Source organism: Myotis lucifugus, unplaced genomic scaffold (genome assembly GCF_000147115.1).
Source record: "Myotis lucifugus unplaced genomic scaffold, Myoluc2.0 scaffold_6, whole genome shotgun sequence".
NCBI lineage: Eukaryota > Metazoa > Chordata > Mammalia > Chiroptera > Vespertilionidae > Myotis > Myotis lucifugus.
In genome coordinates this window covers 18,301,237-18,318,102 of record NW_005871054.1, presented here as the reverse complement: position 1 = coordinate 18,318,102, position 16,866 = coordinate 18,301,237, and the positions used below count along the sequence as shown (strand labels likewise).

General features: G+C 35.7%; 1 protein-coding gene across 1 annotated transcript in view; it reads right to left on the bottom strand.

Annotated features, from left to right (window-relative positions):
- Positions 1-16,866, bottom strand: part of HNRNPLL (heterogeneous nuclear ribonucleoprotein L like) — a 66,939-nt gene that overhangs the window by 13,903 nt on the left and 36,170 nt on the right. The window contains exons 4-8 of the mRNA XM_006083442.2: positions 9,766-9,884; positions 6,583-6,820; positions 5,213-5,298; positions 3,691-3,787; positions 3,529-3,601 (exon numbers count right to left, since the gene is read on the bottom strand). Of these exons, the coding sequence (XP_006083504.2) occupies positions 3,529-3,601; positions 3,691-3,787; positions 5,213-5,298; positions 6,583-6,820; positions 9,766-9,884 (613 nt within the window). The remainder of the gene's footprint in view (positions 1-3,528; positions 3,602-3,690; positions 3,788-5,212; positions 5,299-6,582; positions 6,821-9,765; positions 9,885-16,866) is intronic.

The window sequence follows — 16,866 nt, the reverse complement described above, 5'->3', positions numbered from 1 at the left end:
TTCATTGTACAATACTTTTAGAAAATTTGCTGATCAAATTATAGTGCCCGGTAAGATTTGTTTAAATGTATCTTAAGAGTCTGGTCATTCTAATCTTTGAAAATTCAAAGAGAGAGAGGCTCTTTATATCATCATAGTCAACTAAACAAATGAGATTTATGGGAGATGAGAAATACTTTAATTTTCACCTCAGTCTAGAGAAATATCATTTTAATTACCTATTCCAAGTTATCACAAGCATTGATAGGGAACTAAGGTCATTTAGTTCAATTTTTATTCAGTGTGTAAATTTTCTTTACATCATCCCAATCAACTGGGACCATCGAGCCCAGGGGTGGAGAACGTCCGGCCCTCGGGCCACAGACGGCCTCAAAATCATTTGGTCTGCCTCTGCCAAAGCATTAGGCGTGAGTTAATTAAATGTTCGACCAAATATAGCAGGCTAATTTTTACACTGATAATTCTGTATGGCCCACGAGTGATGTTATAAATATCCAAATGGCCCTTGGCAGAGAAAAGGTTCCCTACCCCTGACTAGCCTCTGCTTACCCAAACCAGTTACAAGATACTCACTACTTTCCCTTACGTTTTCAGGAACCTAAAGCATCAGGAAATTAATTTTTGTATTATATAGAAATTGGTCCTCTATCCATAGTCTATCCCATTTGAGGCCTCAGATTCATTCTTTCTCCAAAAACCCTTCCAAGTGCTTCAAAGCTATGATCCTCCCACTCCATTTCCCCAAAATCATTTCTTCTCCAGACTAAACATTCATAGTTTCCTTTTTTCATTAAATCATCATCATTTAAGTCTTACTCCTCTTGAATCAATCCAATCTGCTAATACATTGTGCTAATGTGCCTCTATTTAAGCATGCCACCAACACTAAATACAAATCTAATCTAGAAATTTTCAAACAATATCAGCTTGTTTTCAGGGCTCCATTTTATTGAGATAGTTAATAGTGTGCTATAAAGGAAAGAGCAGTGGATTGAGAATTAGATCCCCACTTAACCACTAACTTGCAGTATAATCACAGAAACAATCTTCATTCATAAAATGAAGGAGTTAGGATAGGTATAATCTCCAAGTTATCTTTCAGCCAAACATCCTCATTATTAATCATTCTCTTTACTTGAAGCATTCACTACCTAATATAAGGTCACAAAAAATAGATGAAGTGTGCAGAAGAGTCATACACTGAACACACCAGTCTATAAACAGTGTTTGTAACCTTTCTTGGTTTCATCAGAAATCTGATGGAAGCTGTGGGCCTTCTCCCCCAAAAGATACATATATAGACAAGTTTTGTTTAACATTTCAGGAGGGATTCTCTGGAGTCCAGGCTAAGAATTCTTTACACTGAAATGTAATTTGGGCTGAAAAGGACTTTAAAAATGAGGTTATATTTATAAAAGCGCTTTGTTTTGGTAGAAAAGTTACACTTCAGTATCAACTTGAGTAGAAGCTAGTCACTACAAGAAAAACTGCTATCGTCTTGCCAGACCACAAAAATTCTTTTCCCTTGAAAGCATAAACAACTAAAATTCTGTTTGATTTCCTTTAATTATACTTCACTATTTAAATATCTACCTTACACATTTCTAAACTTTTCTGACTGCAATTCCCTGCATGAAAAATTAATGTAAGCTGGCTTTGTATAAACTTTTGACCTTTTAAAAGAATAGATGTTAACACTATCAAAATAAGAAGCATGTCTACAAATGTTTTAAGAGACATTAAGAAAAATGTAACCACAATCACTATTTCAAATAAGTAAAACAACAAACCCTAAGTGTTCAAGAACTGACTATAATTTGACAGAAGTGAGAGATTTCTCATCAACCACTTGTTCTGCTATTTGAGTACTAAGACTTTGTTTTCCAATACTGTATTCAACTGCACCAAGCCTGTACCAAGCGGATTTCTGTGAGTAGTGAAAAATGTTGGGGTCCAGTCAAAGCTGCATTACAAAACAAATCTTTTTGTAACCCCACACATAAGGCAAGATAATTTCCTGAAAACTGAGAATTAAAGGGGCCAATCATCCAAAAGTCCTAAATATTTAAAGAGTCCAAGGACCACTGCATTGTATTTTTTCTTTGGGCAAGAGTACATACTCTATCATAGAGTCCCTACTGCCCAAGATGTTTTGGATGCCATAAAAATTTTTCCTCGTTTATTAAATTTACAGACACACTCATCTTGGTGAGTTTTCCCAACATATGGTTCAAATGCTGATATTGTAGTTGAGATGTAGCCAATATTGCAGCCCCCTTGTTTTTACAAGATCCACATTTTAATCTGTATATTCCAAAATTGCCACACACTTAGTTGAACAAGTTTACCAGTAAAATTTATGCTCATGAAATCTAGCATTTGTAGTTATAGGTGAAAATGTATCTCAAATGAACTGCTCTTATATTCAGATTTATCAAGTTTAAAATATATTTTTCTACCTTGAACAGACATGTTACTTTCACCTACATTTGAAATGTCAAAATTTCTAGTTACACAAATTAACATGAGTGATAACCTTAAATTGTTACAAAAAGTAACAACTTATAAACAGCCACTTTACAAAAATCAAACCACACAGAAAATTGTCTTTTACATATCATGCACCTTTTCATTATATGATTCTATTCAATGACCACACTGGAGGGGAAAAAATTTAAGTGCAGCAAGTATGCACCTTTCTAATCCTTTTATCGTTAATATCTGTGTGGATTGGTTGAGCATTATCAATTCCCAAGACCTGTAGATAAACTGGCCCTGGTATTTGCCAATTAACAATTTGAATCTAAGCTGCAAACAGTTACAGTAATGGGCATTAATATTTACAACATTGTACGTAACGTCTAGTATCCGTTAGTGTAAAATCTTAAATTCTACAACTGAAACCTTAAGGGAAATCAGACCAATATATACATACAACTTGAATACATGGGCACAGTCTATCATGGTGTTCATCCCATGCAAGTCTGAAGTACTGTTAAGTGTCCTCCTTTAAAAACTTGGGTGATGGTGCATGCAGTATGCAGTCAAGGTGAATTGCAAGTCTGAGTTTTTCAGAGGGCTTTTTGCTGATGCCGATGTTGTGCATGATGAAGTGTAGAGTCAGCCTGCTGGAGTCCTCTATCCTTCTTAATGCCTCGTCCAGCTTGGGGGGAAAGTCCTTTCCATAGAGAAGCAGTGTGCAAGTTTGAAGTTTGTAAGGAATATTCTGAATCAGTTTCCTCTCCTCCAAAGAGAGAGAGCTGCTTGGAGAAATGCAAGTCCTTGAACTGCGGGCGTGCTTGTATGTGTGGGCTCCTTTGTTGAACTAAATATAAATAACTCAGTACATACCAGTAGGGGGCACTAATGTTCAAGGTTATTTTCCAGCATTACATGGCCTTTTGCAACAAAAGCATTCACCAACATTTTCATTTGAATGAACTAGCTCGTCTCAGGAAAAAGGAATCTAACTGCATGTAAAATTTTTCAGCAGATGTAAGTACATTCTAAAATGCATAAAATACTTACCTCGTCTTCCCAAATATGGTTTAGTGTAGTCCCAACTGTCATTGTCATTCCTAATAACATTTAGACGAGTTGGCTGTTAAGATTAAAAAGAAAGTTCAAATTTAATATATAATACCAAAGCATAAATATTTCTTTGGTGAAGTGTTAAAAAAAAATATTTACCCTTGCATATTCAATCTTTAGTGTACAACATCCAGCATATATGTCTGCTCCATTGAGTGCTGCTTTAGCTTTCTGGGCACAAAGGACTGATTCAAACATAAGCTCTATTAAGGAAATCTGGTTTAAGATGTCCAATATTTAATCATTATCCAATCCCTAGAAAAGGACTTAAAAAATTAGAAATAACTCTTTCACTTCTAGAAATGTTTTACCAAATAAAATTTCTAGATGAATTTTAGTAGGAGAATTTAATTTTAATATCAAAGGTACCATTGTAGGGTACATAAGGGTCTAAGAACTATGTTGTACACCTGAAACTAATATAACATTGTATGCCAACTGTAATTTAAAAATAAATTTTAAAAATAAATTTAAAAAGAAAAAAAGGATCAATGATATTAAAAGTAACATAATACAACCTACCTACCTACATATAAATCCTTCTAAGCTATCAGAAGTACTTTTTAAAATGGAGAGAAGGGAAAGGGGCATGGTCACATTCCTAGCAAAAGAGAACTCGCTATCTTGAAACAGGCAATATTTTACTCTTAACATTACAAAGAACCAAAATAATACAAAACAAACATTTAATTTTTATATATTTCTGAAAAGGCAGGGTTTTATAATCATGTAACTATCTTCATTTTATTGTTTTTTAAAATTACGTAAGTCTATAATTTTTTAAAATCTATAATTCTTTCCAAAAAATAAAATCAAATCACAAAAATGCTGGTCAAGGGCATGTACGTTGGTTGCGGGCACATCCCCAGTAGGAGATGTGCAGGAGGCAGCTGGTCGATGTTTCTCTCTCATCGATGTTTCTAACTCTCTATCCCTCTCCCTTCCTCTCTGTAAAAAATCAATAAAATATATTTTAAAAAAAAAATTACGTAAGTCTATAATTTTTTAAAATCTATAATTCTTTCCAAAAAATAAAATCAAATCACAAAAATGCTAAGGAAAAAAAAAAAAAAAACCTCTCCAGAAGCACCATTAAAGAGTTTGCTATAAAGCCCTAACCGTTCTCTATGCATACGTTAGGGTTTTTTTTTTTTTAATTTTTTTAAATGGGATTGTACTTTATGTACTATTTTACAACTTGCTCTTTTTATTCAACATATAACAAATTTAACAAAAAAAAATAGTTCTTACATAAACTATGACCATCTAAGATTCAATAAAGAAAGGTAAGAAAGGTTCTGATTCTAAAATTTTGGTATTTCCAAATGACCTATTTTAAGAAGAGCTTCAGAAAAGTTCATTCAAGATAAATTTTAAAAAGGTAAAAGTGTATATATTATCAGTGTTATTTTTTCCCCACTAAAAAGGCAAAGCACTGGATTGTTTCACGGTAGCAAGCAAAATTCCCTATGGGTGTGGAAGTTTCATTTTTTAAATCTAAGAAAAAGAGATTGAGAGGGAATAAACACCACTTGCCTAGAAATGATTACATAGGAAAAAATAAGGTCTATGTTACATAGCATTCACACATATCAATAAAAAAATTATAAATAAAGGATATTCAACCATTGCTTGTATCCCATTTCTCTTGAATATAACAATACGTTGCACTTTTCCAACAGGGTTGCATACAGTATATAAAACATCCTAAGAAGGAGAGGAAAAGATTTCTTCACATTTTGTATTTGGAAAAACATTAAAGCTATACACTGATTTCCTTTACTTAAAAAACTAACAAGGGTGGAGACAGGCTGGGAGACGACAATGGGGGGGGGGGGGGGACATATGTAATACTTTCAACAATAAAGAATTTTTAAAAACTATCAAGATATCATTTCTATTAATTACTAATTAAACTTTAAAAATTGTTATACTTTAATAAATCTAAAGTTACTTCCTCACCTATACAAAATACCCGCACATTAGAGAAGTTCCAATGAAACACATTTGAACTTGACCTATTTTATCCCTAAATGAATCCTCAATTTTTATTTTCTAAATAGGTGACTAAAATGCTGGCTATACACAATTAATACCAAAACTGTAATCAATTAACTTATTTTTTCCAAATATCACCAAGAAATGTTTCATATTACAATACTGAATTACAGTAATAAATACTTATTAAGTGGTAGTAGAATAGCTCAGTATCCATTTTTCAAGGAACAATGGCTATTCAGAAAAGACCCAGGGAAGATTATTTATACAGTGTTAGATGGCATCGAACAAGATGCCTGAATCATCTAAGAGAGAACTTAAACACCTTCTTAGGAATAATTCTTCAACTTTCAAGAATTACCATTAGGTTCTAGGGATACAACAATAAACAAATCAGAGTACTTGTACTAGATTACGTTATATTCTTTTTTCCAAAACACCAAATACTCTAAATATATTAGCACTGTCTATTAAGCCTATAAATATTATAAAGATAAATGTCTAATTAAAGTTAAAGCATAAAATACGATTTAAATTTATGTCCCAATATCATATACCCTTACTAGAAATGGTACAAATTAAAGAAATAAGGCCGGTTTTTAACAGGTTTATCAAAAAACCTTATAATAATGGCATATGCATCTTACAATATACTATGGGAGTCTGTCATTACCTAGTAGATGCTTGTGAAACATGTGCTGGCATGAGTGAGAGAGAGAATTCTCAGATCATTTCCAAGTCTGTCGAATTTCTTATTAGAAACAGTTAACACTGATGCTTTAATGTTCTTACCTAATTATGACAACTGTGCTTCTGACCTTTTTAGCACCAGTGCTCACCATTTCTTTGTTCATTAAGCTTAATAGTCAAAATTAATTTAATAATTCTAAAGACAACCACTATTTTTTAATATTTAGATGGCAGTAAAGAAAACTATGTTAGTCGTTCTAACGGAAAAGTTTTGATTTAGTTTGGCATATTAAAAATCCATACCACTGTAATTGGATAAAGAGGATTCTGAATTGATAATAGAAGAACTTTGTTGCCTCCTGATGGATCATCAGTATTTCCTGGCCGAGTGATCCTTTTGCTTGTAGAATAGTTGAAAAAAGCCTGTTGACCAGCAATGTACACAGGTTCATCCGCAGCAAATGTCACACATTCTTTGGCACTATCTATGTTCTCAAATTCCACGAGAGCCTGCCGTTTAAATGGCATCATCATCACATAGCTGGAAAGAGATTGGGAGGGAATACCCAAATACAGTAAGTTCAATTAACATTATTTGTTTTCAATCAAGTAAAAGCAGACTTTAATAAATTACTATCTATTGATTTTTCCAAATAACTGCACACACTTATAACTGACTATACTTTCACTTATCTTACTAAAAACAGAGAACAGATAAACAACAATGGCAAACTGACCAAATTTCTTCCCTAAATCTCACCCAAAGTATTTTTAAATATTAAAGAATGTGAAAGATATTTATTAGAATATCACACATATTTTAAGAATACACTTAAACTGTATGGCACATAATTTTTTTTTAAATCTTTAAAAAGCATTAATATGAGGAAGATTGAAAGACCAAAGAGAGAAAAAAAATAACCAAAATGGCTAAGGGACATAGTGGGTTCTTTCAACTTACAGCTCAAGACATGTTTACTAAATTTTAAATGAAAACAGGGAGAGGCAGAAGATTTACTATACAAATTAGATCTCAAAAGTTCTGTTCCAAAATTTTAAATTGATCACTATCTAGCATCCTCTCCTTTAATGGGAGTGGGGAAGGGAGAAAGAGAGACTCAGCATATATTTTTAAATATTCTTTTGATTATAATACACAAATACACTATAAAATAAAGACAAAAAATATAGCAATTTTATTATCCTGACACAGTCATTCTCAACATCTTGTTATAGTTTCTCTTGAACTTCCTTCCTATGCATCTTTTAGGTATAAACTTAGCAAATATTGAACTTGATGATTCACCCTTTTAATATGAGCAGTTTCTGTATAATCTTTATAATTATACATCACAAAACAAACAAACAAATAGGAAAAGGTTCTATAAATACATTTTGAAGCAAAACACCTGCTTTTCACTGGAGACTATTTGAGGTTCCTTCAGCTTTAATAGCAGTTACTTATTCAATATCATTTCATACAATTGAAACTCCTATTATTCATATTTATGTCAATTAAGCTCTTAATTATACACTAATTTGTTCCAATTATTTCACGACTTTTCTATCCACATAACTACCAATCTTGAGGGCAAAACAATGTACTATGCACATTAACTGAGTAACATTCATACATGGACCACTTTACCATGGACAAAGTATCAAACAGTACAGAGCCTAAAAAGAACAGGCTACCCAAAGGTAACTCAAATTACTGACCAACTTAAACACATAGTTCTACTTCTTTAATCCCAACATTCAGGTCATGGTCATAAATCACATAAAAGTTTCCAACTATATTTTCCCATCAACTTGTTTTTCCCACATAGCTTTAGTATTTCTTGGCTATAAGAAAATAACTTTAAAAGCCCTAAATATATAAGAACAGAAGAAAAATAAACCAGAAATAACCATCTCTTTATAACTCCATGGGACAATGCACCACTTAGAAGGTCCTTATAGTGAATGGAGTTAGTCTGGTGCCAACACCCAACCTAAAAAAGGTCAAAGGAGTCTGCTTCAATACATAACACTCCAGACAGACTATCTTCCAAGATCCACTCTATATGACTAAGAAGTGATATTGGTAATATTAGTAATAATTCAAGAAATGGACTTTCTTATGCTCATGTGAATTCTCAATTTGTACCTCCAAGGATAAACATTATGTGCGTTAGTGATTTCTGAGGTATGTAAGTTGAGGATAACAGGTTTGCCAAGTTATCTGCCTCTCAATGAAGTCACCAAAGAAATTAATAAAAAAGATGTCATGATAGAAGTTATCACCTAAAACTACTACTCCTTTGAAGCAATTATTCCTTTCTGTTGGATATCTCTAATCACTCCCTCACTATCTATGTATCATCCTTTCAATACTCAAAAACTCCATATAAATATTTATAAAATTGAAGCAATCAAGCCATCTCAGCAAATATATTGAAATTTCTCTCCTGTTTATATATTTTGACTTAGTCTGTGTCACTGAGGCCTACAACAAAACTCCAAACATATTCATCAAGAAAAAAAATAATAAAAATCAACTCTAGATTATCCATGCTAAGAAGAGAGCAATAACCAAACATACTCCAAAAATAATTCAGGAAGAATTTTTAAGTGTCTACTTTTGGTAGCAGTTTCACTTTTCCAATTATGTTTTCACTTAGTCAATATTCATAAGCACACACCAGCTGTGTGAATATGGAAGCCAAGCTAGGATAAAACACTGACTGCTCATGACCTGCAAAAGAACTCACCACCACATGTAACTAAGCAAATAATGCCTACCTTTCATCTACACACTTTTAGTTGCCAGTTCCTAAATATTCCAAAATAATTTTTTAATCAGTATTTAAGCCCTGGCCAATGTTGCTAAGTGGTCAGTGCATCAACGCTCGCACCAAAGGGTCTTGGGCTCGATTCCTGGTCAAGGGCACACACTTTGGTTGCAGGTTCCATTCCTGGCTCTTGTTGGGGTGTAGCTCTTGTCAGGGTGCGTGTGGGAGGCAACCAATTGATGTGTCTCTTTCGCATCCATGTTGCTTTCTCTCTCCTCCTCCTCCCCTTCCACTCTCTCTAAAAAGATTGGTGGGGGGAAAAAGAAAGGAAAAAAAAAGAAAAAGATTGGTGGAAAAATATCCTTGGGTGAGGATTTAAAAAAAAAAATCAGTATTTAAGGACAACTAACCACTTGAAACTCTGAAGATGAAGGGTGTAATCAACTCAGTGGTTTAAAGCAGTGTTTAAAAAAGAATCATGGACTCATCTGAAAATCAGATGAAAGAAGCAAAAATCAATTTTACACATACAACCTAGTTGGGAAGTGAGAGGTGATGTGATCAAAGCCACAAAAATACATCCGTGCATTATCCCGGAAAGGTTAAAAACAAGATTCCAAAGAAATTCGGTGATAACATCAAGGCAGTAGCAACCCAGCAGCTGATTCTACCACACTGTTTTCAATCTGCATGAAGTCCCTATTGTCCTTACCATATTGTCCCAAATTTTTCCAGAGCCTCCACAAGGTCCGCTTCCACCACAGATTCACAGAGTCCTCGAACATGGACAACGGGTGAAACAGAAACTTTATGATGACTTCCACCTGCCTCCTAGCAAGAGAAAATAATTTGTAATTAAAAACTTAAAAAACCCAAATTATATCTCTTAGTACATTCAACTTCGTCTTAAAAAAAAACATTTTTTTAAAAAAAAAGTTGCAGTGAAGGCCTAGGGGAGGGAGCATGATGGAGAGGGTCAATGGGAGGGTTTGAAAAAGGGGGACTTGTGTAATACTTTCAACAATAAAGACAAATTAAAAAAAACAAAACACGTTTGCAAAAGGACCTAAAAGTAAAATCACCAACGAAACATCTGGCATGAATATTTTATTTCTTAAAAGGGAACATTCTTTCTCAATAAGAAGTAAAAATAAGTTATTTAGTAACTTACTTTAACTTCAAGAAACTCTCAGAAAAAACTTCAGCAGATAAGAGAATGCTAAGATTAAAAATATTTTATATTCATAATTTCCTAATTTTACCCCATAAAATCAAATTCTCAAGTAGTCCAAATGAACAAAAAGTCCCAATTTAAAACTTTTCTTTAAAATAAAGATTATATACTTCATTTTTTCTGTAATATAGATTTATATAATCTTTTGTCTTTATTTTTAATTGGTTACCTAATCCCACTACAACTTGAAGTTACTCAGCAGTACACGTGACAACTTAAGTTTATACAAAGTACCATCTTTGTTGAACAAGGAGTTCTCAGAACCACCAGCCTTCAGGGCTTTTATGGAGTACTCTGCATCTTTTAGTATGCCCAGCAGGAAGTTTTAAAATGTAAATAATATGGTCTTAAAACTTATTTTAAAAGGGACTATGTAAGCAAGTTATTTTTAAAATTAAAATAGTTCTCTCATTTACTCATTCAAGTTTTATTAAGACAAAGATTTATATTTACAGGTAGCCGCTGGGCACCTCTCTTGCATCACTTCAGAAATTATTTCCATGTACAATTCACTCATATATATACAGGTATATATGGATATATACTACAGAGATAGCCCAAAAATCTATTAAATGAAAGGTTTCTTTGTCTTCCAAACAGACTAATCTAAAAGCACTATAAAACTTAAGAATCATTTAAAGAAAATTAAATCCCTTTATGGCTATTTTTAAAGACTTGCCAATTTTTTTCATTATAAAGACTAGAAAAACAGACTTATGCCCTGCCAATCAAATATTATGTCAGAGTTTAAAAAAAAAAAAAGAACTGATTTAAATATGTAAAGTAACCATGGGACTATGCTATGATTGGCACAGCCAACAATTTCAGTCCTTTGCAAATATTAATTCAATCCTGAAATTGCCTTTGAATTGCTTAGTTTAATCTTTTCTATGCTTACACAGATATTCATTACGTCACTAAATTTAAAACAAATCATTCTGATTGTTCCCTATGTAAATCAACATTCTCTTAGCAACCTTAACAAATGAAACCCTGCCTATGTGAAATTTAACAATCAAATGTGCATTATCATCATATTAAGCTCTTAAATATAATTGGACAATGCAAAAATAGAGCTCTAAATAAAAACCCAAAAACCTGAATTTAGACACACACTTAAAGTAAAAATAACAAGTTTTGCTCTAAAAATAATTAGACAATAATAAAGTGCAAGAAATAAGATAGTCATATATCCATTGATCTTTAGATATCAGCTGGCAAAGGTTAAAATGCAAAAATATACCTATATTGTCCTGGACTCAAAAAGTTAGTATCAAAAAACAGTAGATTTCAGACTGAGACTGAAGAGAGACAACAGCCAAATGCAATATGTGAGCCTTCATTTTATAACAGATAAAAACTGCTACAAAGACATCTTAGGGACAACTGGAGAATTTAAATAGGATATTAGTTTATATAATGGAACTATTGTCTTAGATACCATTATAATGGTAATAGTTTAAGAAAGAATACCTCTATTCTTAGGAATAGTTGGTATACTTAAGGATAATTGTGATGTCTGTAATTTACTTTCAAATAGTTTAGGGAAAAAATGTATATATAGATATATAGATTAAAATCCCAAATAACACAATGTTAAAAATGGCATATTAATTGAACATTTTATATGATAAAAAGTTGGGAAAGTATTTCATTATATAATATTTAAGATCTACAAAAGGGTACGAAGAACAATATAACTTACCACCCAGTCTAATAAATGAAACTACCGATCAGTTGAACACATCTCTCCTCTCACCTCCCTTCCCATCACGGATAACCACTATCTTGCTTATAGTGCTAAAGAACATGATTTTTTTCAAACTGGTCTTCTCACAAAGAAATGGATTATAGGACCAATTTAAGAATCCCTCAAAAAACCTGACTTTAATATATTATTACTTACTTACATTTCCCAAATGAGACAGACTGAAACTCAAGTCATTCTATAGAAGCTGGAAAATATTGAATGCTATCAATATGGTATTTAGGAGGAGATATGATTATCTCATCATTATCTCAACCTCAAGACAGAAAACGTTTCCCAACCCCTTATATTTCCCTTATTCCCACTCAATAAATTTGCCATTCCTTGATATTTCTCTATCTTTAAATTATGTCTCCTTTTCTTGAATTTTAAAATTTCTCATCCTTTCAGTAGTTTATTTTAAAAGAAAAAAAAACCTAGGGTTGTTTCCAAATATAGAACTGACATATTAAAGATATCTTTTCAAACTATATTTTCTTTTTTTTTTTTTTAAATCTTTATTGTTCAGATTATTACATTTGTTCTCCTTTTCTTGAATTTTAAAATTACTCATCCTTTCAGTAGTTTATTTTAAAAGAAAAAAAAAACCTAGGGTTGTTTCCAAATAGGTGCATGATTTTTGTCCAGTCATCAAACTATATTTTCACCCCCCTATCTCTCCTCCACCCCAAAATACTTTACTAAATCAGTATTTTCTTGGGGAAGACGCAAAGCCCTGGAACCACCGCCACCACCACCAGGTGGGGTCTTGGTCCACCCCGCCCATCTGCTGAGGCCACAGCCACGGCAGCTTCGCCACGGGAGGGCAGGGGGAGATGCGTGCACTTTCCCGAAGCAGGGCCAGACCTGCATGGTGCACCACACTGGGAGGCTTGAAGATGGAAAGAAATCTGATTTCTCCCAGGACAGAAACAAGCCCTTTAAGTTTATACTAGGCAAGGAGGAGGTGATCCGAGGCTGGGAAGAAAGGGTTGCCCAGATGAGTGTGGGTCAGAGAGCCAAACTGACTACCTCCCCAGACTATGCCCACGGTGCTACTGGGTACCCAGACATCATCCCATCAAATGCCACTTAGGTCTTTGCCGGGGGTGAACTGGGTCAACTATGGAGGCATTATTCGATCCCCACTGCAGGCTATAGACCAGTCTCATCATAAGCAGTCCAAACTCCCTGTCCCTCAAAGGCCATCAAGGACAAACTTTAGTAACACCAATCTTAAGTGCTCATTTTGACAACTGGAGGTTGAAGACCAAGTTCTATTAAATAATAGAGAAGGGAAGCTTCCATGTAAGAGGAATAAGCAGGACGCATTAACATCTCTTCATACAGAGCAGCAGCAATTTAACTGTAAATTCACAAAGGCCAGGCACAACGTCCTTAGGCTTTTTGTTTTCCCAACATCCCCATGCACAACATTTGGTCAGGAGCCACTCAACTGTCTCTTCCGCCCTATGATAGGATTAAGAAAGACCAACCTCAAATTCAGTAATTCATCCCCCAACCAGACACACAGACCCACTGCCAAGTGATTATCTAGTCTCTCTTCTTAAACACCTTAAATGACAGGAAACGCACTACCTAGAGAGACAACCCCTTATACTTCAGAAAATGCTTCATAATACTGCATCCATTTCTGTCTCCCTGTAGTGTCCTATCCAAAATGGCTTCTGGAGTCAGATCAGCTTTTGAATCTTTGGACACTTATTGGCTCAGTGACCTTAGCCTAGTTACTTAATTTTTCTCAGTTTGACTTTAAGAAAAAAAAGAACAGTATCCTCACCATGTAAGATGTTGGCACTCCTACGCTTCTCTATGTTTCCCTCTTCTACCTGAGAGCCTTCAATTACTTACAATGGTTAAATCACACCGCTAAGTTTACCTTCAGGATAAATGTCCCTCCAGTTTCTTCTATCATTCCTCTTATGATGTGATTTTTTAAAAATGTTTCCGAGAGGAAGGGAGAAGGAGAGATAGAAACATCAATGAGAATCCTTGATCAGCTGCCTCCTGCTGGGATGGAGCCCACAACCCGGGCATGTGCCCTCACTAGGAATCGAAGTGACCTCCTGGTTCATAGGTCGACGCTCAACCACTGAGCCATGCTGGACGGGCTTATGATGTGATTTTTAAGTGCCCTCTCCATTCTGGCAATCTTTCTCTGGATACTTAAGAATGTATCAATGTAGTATCAAGAAAGGAGTACAGCATTTCCAGATATTCAAGATTATTCCTTCTTTGACTTTAAAGACTTTATATAGACCAAGAACAAACTAGTTTTAAGGGGCAGCTGCAAATATTTTTTAACTCACACTATGCTTAGAATTTATATTTTTTCTTAAACAATCACATCTCTTTACTTGGTCTTTTTCTTTTTTAAAAAGAAACAATACAGCAGATCCAAAATATGAGAACCGCTTTAATTTTCCTATGCAAAGTTTTTAGGTATATTTGATCACCTAACAAAAATTAAAAAGAAAAGCCATGTGATTCGAATTACTTTTTTAAAATAACCTTTTTTTTCCTCATGTACTACAAATCCTTTGGTTTTGCCTACCCGACCCCCATCCCCACCCCCTTCTGGTAAAACACACCAAAAAAAAAAAAAGAAAGAAAAAAACTTCTTCCAATCCACATTATTATATTGATATTCTCAATCAGTCATGCCTCCCCAACTTCAGAAATAGCACAATGATTAGTTGTGGGGATGAAGTAAGAGATTAAAAAAAAAAAAAGTTGATCGGAGGAGATAAATATGGGCATTGGGGAAAGAGAATGTTCTCTGTATTTGCTAGTTATAAGATAGAGCTGAAACAGGGAAAGAGACAGAATTGAGTCTCTATGACATCATCTAAATCCCAGAGTCCAGCCATGCCTGAAAGTAGCGCCACAACTTGGCTTTCCCAGTTATATGGGCCAATAAATTCCCTACCCCTGACCTCTTTTTGTTTTGCTTAAGTTCATCCCAGTTGCTGTGTCTGTAACTGCGAGCTTTGAAAGTTACATTCAATTTCACAGAGGAAAAAGGAAAGCATTGAATGATGTAATCTCACCGACTTCCCAGTAACAGACTTTTTTTTACTATTATATCACTGAGAACTGCACCTGGCACATACAGGGTAGGGGCTCAAGCATTTTCTTAATGAGTTAAGAGATCACAGTGATCATAATCCAGCCATCTCGTGTGATCGGTAGCAAACCGAGCTCCAAAGCCAAGGCACATGCCTTGCTTGGGCTGCCGCCTCTATTAACAGCTCTTTTCACTTTGTACTACCACAAAGAAATAAAGCCAAAAGATAGTAATACCTACTGCTTTTCATTTCTTTCCCAAAACTAGGCCTGCAAATCATTTACTGTAGCAGTTTATCTGAAGACTTTACTGCTCCAGGGCACACGTCTTTGAATGTTTCATTCCACACAGTGTGGTTACTATGCTCACTGACACGGTCTCTGAGCTTTTCCTGTGGGAGCGAAGCTAACAAAGTGACTTCAACCATCTCCCATCCCATATTCACCCAGTAAATCACCATCATATGCCTGTCATCACTGTAATTTAGATCACTAAAGTGTATTAATGTATCTTAAATTCAAACTAGATTCTCTACATAATATATATTCCTTTCTTTGGAAACCCTAGGATTTACATGTTTATCTTGGCATTTTGCCATCTTGCAAATCTATTTAATAAAAAGTGAGGAATACATTTTCATCAACAAACCACTTGAACAATCTTTAATTTCCTGTTACTCACTAGCAGAACAGAGTAAAAGGGGGAGGGGAGGGCAAAAACAGGGGGAAAAAAGAAACAATGAAAAATAAAATGACCATTAAAATGTGTTCAATGTTTACAGAACATCCAAGTCATTCAGACAGCTTATGCACCAAAAGGGGGCAAAAACCATTCCTTGGCTTGTTTCCTTCAAGTCGCCATCCAACCGAAGCTGAGTTACCATTTGCTACGGATAAAACCGCGTTCACCTTCCTTATGCCTCCAGCGATGTTTGATGAGAGAAAACAAGAATCCAGGAGCGTGTGTCTCATGAGGTATAAACGGTCAATGAAGAAGGGAGGTGGTTTTAAGATTTGTTTTACTTGAAAGTAAAGGGATGTCCTAACACCCACCGATGCATTTTTTTTTTAACCGAAGAGCTAAAAACTGTACTCAGCAATAATCGTAACACTGGGCAGAGCCGAGCCTGCACGCCATACCTGCCAAGAGCCAACATGTTTGAGTGAAACCTTCAGGGGAACGAGGGTGCGAGCGCCAGAGCCTAACTCGCCGTTTGGACGGACTCTCCTCCGGCCCCGGGGCGCGCAGACGCCACGCGACCCCGCGACCCCGCGACCGTGACCGGCGCGCGGATGCTGCGGGCGGAGGGGCTGCAAGGACCGAGGGGGCCGTCCGGCCCGCCGGCCCGCAGCCGGGAAGAGTTCAACTAAACAACGGCGCACCCGAGGGCCCCCCTCCCCCGAGCGGAAAGAAACGCCTCCCCCGCCGGCCCCTCCCGGACCCTCTCCCAAGTTTAAGGGGCCGGGAGCCGCCTTCGGGGCCCGGGGCCTTGCGGCAAAGCCGGGGGCCCGGGGGCCCGGGTCCGGCGTTCGGGGAGGCAGAAAAACCGGGGGAAGCCCGGTCCCTAAAACCCCCAGAAAAGGGGAGAGCCTGGGCCTCGCGCCTTCCAAGGGTGAGAAAGGAAACCGACTCGCGGGATACCCAAAGCAACCCCCCCCCCACCGGGGCCTTCTTTACCGGGGCCCCCACCAGGGAGCTAGCTCTAAAAAAAAAAAAAAAAAATATGTTTACGAGGGGTGGAAAG